The following is a 12680-nucleotide window of genomic DNA, read 5'->3' as shown; positions in this document are numbered from 1 at the left end:
CAAACATGTATTTCCCAATATCTTACATAGCTATACACCTATCAAAAAAGAGCCATTCATCTTTGACCTTGCTATCTTCTCTTTAAGGGATCATTTTTAAAACTATCAATATGAAAAAATAAAATAAATCACAAATTCACAGGTTCATCTTAGAAAGAACAAATTACACCCGAGCAAGCAAAAAAAAAACAAAAAACAACAACAACAAAAAGACAATAAACAAGTGTTTGTATGTGAGTGGGAAATGAATGAATGAAAGAATGAAGGGATTGTTTTTCTGTCAAATTTATTACGAATGAGAAAGCGAATGTAAAAAACGGTTTATGAGTTGGTGGTCAAAATATTGATGGACCTATACAAAAAGAAATGTATAATCATTTCACACACTAAATCGACAACTGTGAACTTGTGTAGCTGTAGATTCCATTTATAAACAGCAATGGCACCACACCCTTACTTAGTATTCTTATGAAATAAGCTAAAGAGACTAAATCTCCCATGTACAGCTTATAGAATCAAATCAAAATTATACTTTGTGTTTTTGACTCTGGATTGTAACTACCTAGAGCTGTTTTATAATCTAAATGAAACATAAGGTCAATTTTCCAGTCTGTCTGTGCTTGTGTGTATGTGTTTTAATCTTTAAGTGGAGCCAGCAGTATGCTTGCTTAGTGCAGAAGAACTAATTCAGACCTATGGGATTTGACTTACATAACAGAGAAACATAACAGAAAAAACTCCAACCAGCCTTCTAAATAAATAGAGAAGAGTCACAGGGCTACAAATTGTTGTTGCTAATTTATACAAGATTGATTTATAAAAGAAAGGGGATTAATTGTTTCAATGACATTGATTCTAATAATAGCTTCAAAGTAAAAGGATGAAAACATTGTATCTTTGTAGTATAATCACTCATAGTCAGTCAGCCCTAATTCATATTGAATGCAGTCACTGACATCATGTATTAGGATTTTATACTCCTGATGTAGGGCAAAGAACAGTCTTATTAAAATTACAATAAATGGCAAAGATTTACATGAAGTTCTAAAAAATAAAAAATGTGAAGAAAGCACAAATTTGAAAATCACAATTAAGAAGTAAAAATTGGTAACTGGTTGTAATTTTAAAATATTTGAACTTTTAAAAAAATGTGGAAAAAAAGACTGCTTCACAGGTAAACTTGTTGGTAATAAAATATTTGCCCAGTCTTTGTCATATAGTTATTGACTTCTGATTTGAGAATTTTTGTTCAATTTTAACTATGGAAATTCAGTGGTTAATAATAATTATAATTATTATTTTAATAATAATAATATTTAATATCAGTAATTAGTTTTAAATAATAACAGTGATAATAGTAATATAAGCAATGATTATAGCTAAGATGTATCAAGTGTTCTACCCTTTGTATCTCTTAATTTTTCCACCAAATCATGTGAAGTAGATACTGTTGTTACACCATTTTAAGGAAATGTTTAGTGGCAAATCACAAGCAATATCTACTCCTAAAGAATTAGCCTAGATGGACAGAAACAGGTTCTGGAAAGACTAGGCAAGCTGCCTGAAAGATTTTGCCATGGTGTCCTCCCTTGAATCATAAACCAAAGATTATTTAGAGGTAAATTATTCAAACCATTAGTTTTTTAGTTAGTCTTTTAAGAGCATTTTGCAGTTAAATTAATGAGACATTTTCTTATAGCTCTTTATACTTTTCAAGACACTTCTGCTACATCGCATCTACATTTTTCTTCTAAAACCCTCGAGGTAGATGAGTATTGCTATCATTACACGAAAGGAAAAGTTGACCGATGATTAAGAGCTATGGTGTCAGACTGCCTGAGTTTGTATCCTGAGTTCTTCACATATTATTTATGTTAATAAAAAACAGTTATTTAACCTTTCTGTAACTCAAATTTCTCATTATATATAAAAAAGTAATAAGAGCAACTACATCATGAGTTACACTAATATGAAGACTAAATGGAATAATACAAGTAACACATTTAGAATAAGTAATATGCTCAATACATATTAGCTCCCATTAAACCTATTTTACAGGTGAATAAACTGACGCCTAGAGTCCAGTGTCTAGAATCAGTGTCATACTAAGAATTCATAACCATGACTTTTATTTAGTTAACATTGTTTCTCCTCCACATCCCACATGCCCCAGACTTGACTTTTGGATCTCCAAGCCAAAGAATGATTCCAAGGGATCTTTAAGTTCATAAAAAGTAATAATAATACAATAATAATAATAATTATAACAATAATAGCAATATCTAACATTTTTTGAGCATGTGCTGTGTTTTAAGCACTACGCTAAATCTCTTAAATAGATTACCTCATTTAACCCTCAAAATCTTAATAGGTCGACATTATTACTTCATCCATTTACAGATAAAGAAGGCAAGGCAGAGAATATTTAAGTGGTCAAATAACTGCCCAAAAACACTCAGTTTCTGAGTCAGAAATGAAATTCAGACAATGTGACTTCAAAGCTCAATTCTTAGTCACTCAATTTCATCTATATTATTTACTGACTAAATAAGTAAATGGACAGCATTTCACAAATAGAGTTCATCATATTCAAAAGTTAGACACATTATATACATTGCCCACCATTATCCCATCATCTAAGAACCCCAAACGCAATGTGTTTCTACAAGCATATTCCCACTTTTTTATACCAGTGATAACTTCAGGAACCCACATTCTCTAGTTGTTTCTGGATGAATTACCAAAATATACCCAAGAGTAGATTCATTAAATTATTCACTTATAAGCAGAACACCTTCCCATATTTAGAGTGTGAAAATGCTGTTTTTTGATTTCAATATTTTTTGGGGGGACATGTATATTAGTGACATGTAAATATATATGATTTTTTCATTTTGCTTTTAGGCTTAATTCAAGAACATATATATGTATATATATATAATATATATAAAGCTTATTATATATAAATATATATATATATATTTATATATAAATATATATATATAAGTAGTATAAATATAAATTTTATTTGATGCCTGTTTAAATATACTGGATTATATGATAATCAGTATCATGATACTAAGATTTTTTTTTTTAATTTACATGGTTTTAAAAGTAGGAAATATATTCATGTGGTTCAATTTTAAAGGTACCAAAAATTATTAACTTAAAGAATATTCCCCTGTTCTTTTCTTCTAGACACACAAATCACCTTCCAACAGGCAATGATATGTTGGGTGCTTATTCATCTTTCCAGATATATTTACATACATATAATGAATATATTCGTACATTTAGATACATATATTTCCCCCTCCTCATCTTTATACTTATATGCCTTATATGGTAGCATCAATTTTTTTTCCCATTTAGAATCATTACAAATTATAAAAGTGTTTATTTTATTTTTTTCCATTGATGCTGGGAGGAATGTTAGCATTTATGTTTCATACTTATATAAGGTTACAAATTAAAAACTCTGGGGATTTTGGCAGATTGCTTAACACCAAAGTTAAGCAATAGAACCCTTAACTTAAAAGAATAAAAACATATCAATTAAAACATTAGTGATGAGACTAAAAGATTTTTAACTGTTGTCTGAACAATAACTGTGTATGCAAAAGTTCAGTGAAGTTCCTGGAAGATACGTTCTAATAATCATAGAAAATCAAATTGTAAAGTATTCATGTTTTTCCATTGTAGAAAAATCTTAATGTCATTAATAACTTTATTTCTATAGAATTATTTACTTGTATATGTCATTGACAAAACATTTTTACCATAATTTTCACTTTAATAGCATAGAAAAAAAAATCTCAAGTAGCAATGTCTCTACCAAGAACTTTCTGTAAAATCACTTATACTACTTTTTGAGAACCAACTATGTGGACCAATTTTTTGTACGCATCATGCAATGTAATTTGTCCAATAATTCTATGAGGTTACTGGTATCAATACAAATTTAGAGACCAAAAAACTGAGGCTCTACAGTATTAATTAGCTCAAGGTGACACAACTAATACATTTTAGTAAGAAGGTAAAGAGGTAAAAATGTTCCACAAGTACTAGTCATAAACTATACAAAAGCATTGTTAAATGAAGAATTAAATATGAAATAAATGTACAATCCTGCTATAATCACCTAAAGCAAATGTCTTACCTCAAAAGCAAATGACAAGGAAGGGGTGAGGGGCTTCAGATGACCAAACCTACACAGCATTAGGAACACCAAGCAACGGAAAGTTTCCAGAACAGCCGCCTTAGGTCTAAAATAAACGGCATTAGCATGCATTAGCTTTAACTATGTTTTTCATGTGTTTACAAGTTATAATTAATACAGTGATACACATTTATTTTAATGTCCAAGAAACACATATTTTAATATATTTGAGGAGCATGTGAGTCTGAATCTGTCTGAAAACAGGCATTAAACTAAGAAATAAAATGCATGTTTTTTTTTTTTAAAACTGTTCTTTATCAGTTTATTGCTTAGTTTGAGCATTGATGAGTTAGGGTGAAGCATATTCTCAACAAGTAAATACATTATTAACAACTAAATTTCTACGGTTTAAAATAAATGGGACTTCCCTCACTCACCCAATACCATTATACTTCATTCCTTTAAAAATGGCTTCTTAGGAGGACTGATATAGTTAACTACTCTAAAATCATGAACTGTCAATTTCTGAAATATTAGGAACATGAAAAATGTGTAGTTGTACCTAATATGATAGTTAACATTTTTGTTAATTATTTTGTGATGAATATTTTCTGTATATCCTTGAAATTCAAACTCTAAAATATGTGAAATAAGTGTGTTTATGTATTTGAAACAGATTTGAATGTCACACACAGATTAGCATTTATTGATTGTTGTATACTGATAGTAATAAAGTGCTCCTTTATCAGCTTAAAGTAGCTTCATAAGATATTCACCTAACAGTTGTTGGATAATTAAATACTGGGGTGCCAAAAAACGTACATATTTTAAAAGATGTTATCCATGTATTACTTTTCGAAGTTGAATTGAATTACAACTCAACTGTGTAGCAATGTGTAGTATGACGTTTGCTCAAAAGATGGCATTAATCAAATGAATGCTGGCATCATTCATTGTATTACAATTTTAATATAGTTTTATTCCTTTCTTAAAATCTGTATACATTTTTTGGCACTCTCTGTATTTCTGTGAAAGACCAGTAGTATTGTTAATGACAGGTGAATTTTCTAACTAAAATATTGTTAAATTAATGGCATTATAATACAGCTATATATTGTTTTAGAATATTGAGTTATAGAGAAAAACTGAAGAACATCTGTAGTATAGTTGTTGAACTTAAAACTTTCTTCTACAATCTATTGATGATGGCCCACTAGTTCTGTAAAATTGAATATAACAACATTCTAGTACGAAAAAGAACATGTTTTAATGTAATTTAAACTCAATAGAATCAGGGTAATAGTTTATGATTTATTTGCATTCAAGTAACGTGATTAATTTTTTTGTGAAAAAATAGTATGAAAAATTTCCCTTGTAAAATTATACTGTAACTCATTACTATAAACTAATTTAAAATATCTGGCTAATTTTCAATAAAAAAAGAAAATAAGATTTCTATTTTATACTTGATCTTAACCACAAGGCTGAGAAGCAATAAGATTTCGATTTTAAAACACATAATTTTTGTTATTTCTGTAATATGGTATACTTTTAAAACTTTTATATTATGAAATGAAACAGACATATAGAGAAGTATATAAAACAGAAATATGCAGCTTGATGATTTTTAAAAAATAAGTAACCGTGTAAACACCACCCAATATCAGCACCCCTAATAATACCTTTTACCTCTTCAACATTTTCACTCTCCCTCGATCTCAGCAAGAATCAATCCCTTGACTTTTTTGATAATCACAGCCTTTATTGCTCTTTTTAATTTATTTTATTTTACCATTTTAGAATATATTCCTAACAGTCTATAGTATCATCTCTTTTCTACTTTTTTTATAAATGGGATTATATCGTACGTACTTTTTTTTTTGTATCTAGCATCTTTCACGCAATGTTGTAAGGGAGGTATCTATGATGTTGCTGTAGCAGGGGTTCATTGTTTTCCTCCTGAGTAGTGTTCCATTGTATGGATACGCAATATGCATGCACCCATTTGAATTGTTGACTATATATGTTTATTATAAACAATGCTGTCTTTACATTCTTTTACATGCCTTTAGGTGTATTGGTTAGTACACAACTAGGATTGAATTGCCTGATTATAGGATATATCCTATAATCAGGCAATGCTAAATACATGTTAATTTTATCTTAGAAAAATTCTCAAGGAGTTTTTCAAGTTAAGTGTCCCAATATAAACCCTCTCTTCAGTAGGTGAGTATTCCAACAGTTGGTATTGCCAGTCCTTTGGGACATAAGGTCCTTGCTGCTTATAAAATTCTCATATAGCATCTCCTACTTGAAGGTTTTATATTTTGCTGTCTTAATGAGAGTTATTTTTTGAAAAACTGGCTTTCTTAATATTATTATAGTCTAATTCATCAATTTCATTTTATAATTAGGAATTTTTGTATACCATTTACTATTTTTACATACTCCAAGGTTATAGATATTTTACTATGCTACATGCTGGAATTTGTATTAACTTTTCTGTCACTTTTAAATCTATAATCCCCTAACCTCAGAACTAATTTTTTATGGTATGAAATATTTGTAATTTATTTTTCTGTTTCCTATATGGATTTCCAATTTTCCCAAGACCATTTATTGAAAAGAGCCTTTACTCACAGCTCTGCAGTGACACCTTTGTCACAAATCAAGTCTAAACATAAGCACAGATCTCTTTCTAGGTTTTCTGCTCTAATCTTTATGCCAATAAAACATGTCTAATCACTGTAGCTTTATAATAAATCTTGATAGCCAGTAGTGGAACTCCTGCCTTTTTTTTTTAACCTCAAGACTGTGTCGGCTATTATTGGACCATATGCATCTATTTTCGAAAGAGCTTGTCAAATTCTAGAAGAAAGTCTTTACAATTTTAATTCAGGTTGCATTGAATATGTACATCAATTTGGTAAGAATTGTAATCATTACAATATTGAGCATTCCAATTTATAAATACAGTTATCTTTCCATTTATTTAGTTCTTCACTTTTCACAATATTTCAACAGTTTTATAACTTTTTCTTTTTTAAGAGATTTTGTACTCAATTTTTAGAATTGATTTTTCTTGGTATTTGATATATTTGACGCTATTGCTTATATAGTCATGTGTTATTTTGGTCATGTGTTATATAGTCATAATGATATTTTGTGTTATATAGTCATAATGATATTTTGGTCAACAATGTACTGCATATAGGACGATAGTCCAGTAAGATTATAAAGGAGCTGAAAATTCCTATCACCTAGTGAGTCTTAGCCCTTCTAAGGTTTCAGTGAAATGCATTACTTTTTTGCCCTGGTCTCAACCTATGAAGAGTGAAGGAGGTCTGGGGTAGGGGTGGGTTGGGGGTGAGGTGGGGGGGAGGTGAAGGGAGGGAGGTGTGGGAAGGGGTTTGGGGAGGGGGACAGTGGGGAGGTAGGGGAGGGGAGGTGGAGAGAGAGAGAGAGACAGAGAGAGAGACAGAGAGAGAGAGAGAGAGAGAGAGAGAGAGACAGAGAGACAGAGAGAGAGAGAGAGACAGAGAGAGAGAGAGAGAGAGACAGAGAGAGAGAGAGAGACAGAGAGAGAGAGAGAGAGAGAGAGACAGAGAGAGAGAGAGAGAGAGAGAGAGAGAGAGAGAGAGAATGGGCTTGGGGTTCTGCTTTTATTAGAGTTGGGGGGGGGGGCTTAAGGTTTAGTGGACTCATTCTTTGTTGGTGAATTTAAAACATAAAAGCATGGGAAGAGAAAAAACAAGTAGCCCAAATGGTCAGTTATGAAAATCAACCAAAATCTCTAAACCAAAGGAGCCTGTGGGGAGAGGAGGACTTGTTCATTTTCTAGTGGGGTGTGGCTGAAACATCTTATTCCAGAAAGCCTTCCTTGAAGTGTGTGCCTTTTTGAAGTGGAGCAATCAAAGCTTACGTCAAACACTTACGTAACAAAAAGAAAAGCCAACTGTCAAGGCTTATACTCCAATTAGTCACACGTTTGTGGTGATGTCGGTGTAAACAAACCTACTGTACTGCCAGTCCTATAAAAGTATAGCACATACAATTACAGTAACAGGTTATACCATAGAGGGTTGTGTAAGTGTCTTCTATGATGTTTGCACAAAGAGGAAATTGCCTAATGAGGCATTTCTCAGCCTGTATCCCTGTAGTTAAGCAGCCCATGACTATATTGTTGTGTTTGCTGGTATATCAAAATGTAGTTGATGACCACTTCTCTAAGAATTTTTCTAAATTCATCTACTAGTTTGAATAATTCCCCAATAGAGCCTTCGGATTTCCTAATTAATCCATTAGTTATATTTATTAAATTAATATAAATTAATTTTCTAATGAATATATTTCAAACCTTTATGCCTTTTATTTCTTTCCCCTTCCTTTCTCCACTATTTCCAGCACGATATTAAATAACAAGCAGGTCTAACTTGTTCTCAATTTCAAAGAGAAATTTTCAATATTTCACTATAAAATGTTAAGCTTGCTGTAGAAATTTGTATAAATAGTTTTTACTTCAACTTCATTTTTGTTGGATATAGTATTATGGGCTGGCAGGAATTTTCTTTCAGCACTTTAAAAACATAATTCTATTCTCTTCTGGCTTTCACTGCACTGGTTCTGAATGAGTTACCCATCTCTCAGTATGGGTTACTGAATAAGGCCAGAGGCAGTTTAACTTTTAAATAATCATATACAATAAGAATAACTGGATATTACTGTGGTAAAATTGATAGCTTGCTTATTTGGCCTTTTATCTGTATCCATGGAGACAAAAAAAAATATTTATTAAAAAATGAAACTATGCTATTGCCATTGGCTGTGCTAATTCTATTAAGTGTATGTAAGCAATAGAATTGTGATGTTTATGTGATCCTGATTCTTTGGATCTTGGTAATTATTTCAGGTGGACTTGAGACTCATTTTTCCATTTTCTCTTTTTATAGCTCAGCATGTACTTTACTTCTAGTGTAGAAAAGTAGGGATAGAGAGCCAAACAAAATTAATGATAAAATAAATGCCATTTTTAAAGTATTGAGGGAAAAAATTCTACACATTGTTTACATATGACTATGTGAAATGTGCCAGCAGCATCATTCTTTACCAAATGTGTATAGGGAATGCATGTTACAAACAGTTCCATTAACCAGAAAGTACACATGGACCTGGATCTTGATGAAACTCCAGAATCTGTTGCTATTCCTGAACATCCATTAAGCTATGGGAAGGTGACATGTATTCAATCTAAATTAAATGTATGTTTACTGGACTTTCAAATTTAAAATTTACTGAAAGTAATGGTTATCAGTCACCTACTTGAAAAACAATAACACTACAACAAAGATAAAACTTCAAAAACGAGTGAGCTTTTTTGCAGTTTTTCACAGTTACAATATATGTAAATTCTGTAGTATGTGAATTTCTGGAGTCACATTTCCTGGATTTGTGTTCTGGTATATCTTTTACTGTCTATCTGACTTGTTTAATCTAAAAATTGGGTTTACAGTAATTATTACCTCAGAGTGTTGTAAGAATTAATAACATATTCCATGTCACATATTAATTACATAAATATTGATATTGGTATTAATATTAATGATTGATAAATACTAGGCAATAATGAATAGGTATTTTTATATATGCCTCTTGCCAAAAAAAACAATTTAAAATTGTTCAAGTGCATATATTTTCTGGCCAGGGTAATATTTAAAACAGGATACCTTAAATAACACGTCGTGTAAGGATATAGGACATAAACTTTAAATATACATACATTCAGGCATATATTATGAACTATTCAATGTCAAGGAATACTATTCAAATATATTTTATATTTTATGAAGTACTCAGAGGTACGGTCTATGTGTTGCCAAATTAATCACTATATAAGTTTTCTTTAATAAACTCGAAAAACCTAAACTTAATAGAAAAGGCTCAGATGTAAAATGCACCGCTGATATAAATTCAGATAAAGTGCTATTTAAAATGGAGGTGTGAAATTATAGTTTCAACTTTATTTTTTCAATAACAAAATTTGATGAATATCAAAGTTTCACATGCATTTCTAAAAACTACATTACAAAATTACATAAAATGAAAGAATGTCATGTCTTGCCTTTGATCCAGAAGAAATCCAATGGAGGTCAAGGTCAGGATAATGAAGCAAACCCTCAGAAAGAGTGTGACCTGTGACAGTGCCTGCCAAGCAAACATAGACCAACAGATCCTTTAGGAGAGATATCAGAAGGCACACTAACATTTAAATCTGACAAGAAAAATAGCCCCTAATTTTATTGTATACTGCACCATTTGTCACTGACATGTTCCAAAGAGGTTACTATTTTCAAGAGGACATTTTTGTTTTCCTAATGTCATTTAGTTATCTTGTTGGGCACTTGGAGAATGAGTTAGACAATTCCACAGTGATATTTTGCTAAATGTGTTCTTTCTAAAAATTCTCCTTTAAAGTTTTGACTTTCACAATTCTTTGAAGTACCTATGCTCTCACGTATGGAGAAATCACTTACATGTTTATGAATAAATGCCACATTCCAATAGCTACTTTTAATATCACCAATTCTTTGTGGTTTCAAACCCAAAGCTGTCTTTAATACAGAAAATATTTAAGAAGAATGTGTTTGAGTGCAAACACATATATGAAAGAGATTGCACACACACTCCTACTCATATTTGATAAAATCTATATGTTTATATGTAGTGTCAAAGATTACCTTTGAATTATTATAACAAAACAACATATTTTGTCTTAGTTATAAGTTAATTATGCATTTTGTTTACATGTAAAAATTTAATAATAATGTTTATGGAAAATCTGCTATTTCATAGTTTCTACGCTATGCATGATACATACTTTAATTCTTTTTATAGTCCCAACAACCTTTTGCATTCTATCTGCTGCATATGTGAACAAACAAACAAACAAACTGGGACTCAAAGGATTAAGTAACTTTTCCATCATCACACATAAATAAATGATGCCATGAAGTCAAAATAGACCTCCCTGACCCGAAGTGTCACAATGGTAAAATACATATGAGCAACAAATTTAAAGGGGGCAGTGGCAGAGATCTAAATTGAAGTTCACATAGCTAATGTTTAGGGCCAGATGAATACTGCTTTAGATTGAACATAGATCGGTAACAGCCCCTAGATAATTTCTTTACTCACTGATGGTGTTTACATTTCACCTTTATGAGAACACCAGGGTGTAATATGACAGGTTGGCTAAAATAGTGATAAAAACATTATACAAACACTTTCTTTTCTCTCTTTTCCTTTCCCTGAAATAACTAGAGGTAATTTCAACTCATTATCAACTAATGTACATACCTACAATTAAAATGCATCCTTTCAGAGTTATAAACAATAAGCAATTACTGCTCATATCCAAAACCCTAGCTCCAGACCATCTTATAACCAGCCTGATTTCTCATGGGCCATTTTTAACACCTCTCTATTCATTATTTATATACCTGGGATGGCACACAGAATTGCCAAGAGGTTTTAAACCTTCCAAAGCAATATTAGTAGAAGAATATTGCTGAGTGGTCATAAATCTGAATAAAAAAATGTCAGAATGTTTAGGAGCACGGGGATAGTGTTACGGTAGATTTCAGATATAGGATGGGGAGCTCAGTGGATACCAGCATGTTTTAGTGGAGAACAGGAGAATGCTGTTTGAGTATGTAGAATTCAGCAGTGACTGATTTGGGACGTGAAGCAAAAAATACCAGAAAAATATTTTCTTGGTGGTAAAAATAAGTAGGTGTGGTTGAGTAGATTGATGTTTGCTTATGGGAAATAATTTGCTTTTTTTTTTTTTTAACTTGCTTCTTTCACCGTTATTGCTCCCTTTGTATTTTTTAGGAGAAAAAATTCATATGGAAGGGAGAAATTAGTTGTGCCCCAAAACTATAGCATAATTTTAAATGTTCTATAAGGATATAGGGTTTTGAATTGTGCAAACCTATCAGCCATATAAACATGGACAAATTATTCAGCATATTTCTAAGGCTCCATTAAGTTTCTTGTACATTTGAAATAAAACGTAAGTTTGGCAAGTCTATAATGAAGTACTTAGAAGAGTGATTTACACAAAGTAAGAAGTCAATTCATGGTCATGATGATTATCGTTGTGGTTATGTTCAGGCTACACAAATTTTTCAAATGGTGCTTAGGCTAACCTTAACTAATTACAATAAGATAAAAAACAAATAAAAGATTCACTAGCTCTTACAAATATCACAAGAAATTCAGAGATAGGACCAAATGTATTTTTTGTTCTGGTTAGGGAATTTATGAGCCTTGGACAAAACAACAACAAACAAACAAACAACAAACAAAAACAAAAACCAAACCTTCTATCCACAAATTGCTTCCTGGTTACTGAAGTTGGAGTGAACAATTAATTGAATACAGCTATCCAGCTGTCTGGTCAATGCCTCTACTTGTATAATAGGCATCTGCAACTTACTTTGTCTACAACCCTGTATAAGAT

At 31.3% G+C, this 12680-nt stretch overlaps 1 protein-coding gene across 1 annotated transcript in view; it reads right to left on the bottom strand.

Moving 5' to 3' along the window:
• The window catches only part of AGMO (alkylglycerol monooxygenase), a 299173-nt gene that overhangs the window by 126295 nt on the left and 160198 nt on the right, over positions 1–12680 (bottom strand). The window contains exons 11-12 of the mRNA XM_019727089.3: positions 10278–10360; positions 4160–4265 (exon numbers count right to left, since the gene is read on the bottom strand). Of these exons, the coding sequence (XP_019582648.3) occupies positions 4160–4265; positions 10278–10360 (189 nt within the window). The remainder of the gene's footprint in view (positions 1–4159; positions 4266–10277; positions 10361–12680) is intronic.

This window comes from Rhinolophus sinicus, chromosome 4 (assembly GCF_057876585.1).
Source record: "Rhinolophus sinicus isolate RSI-liver-muscle chromosome 4, RSI-T2T, whole genome shotgun sequence".
NCBI lineage: Eukaryota > Metazoa > Chordata > Mammalia > Chiroptera > Rhinolophidae > Rhinolophus > Rhinolophus sinicus.
The sequence above is the reverse complement of the archived record's forward strand: the minus strand, read 5'-3'. Positions and strand labels throughout refer to the sequence as shown.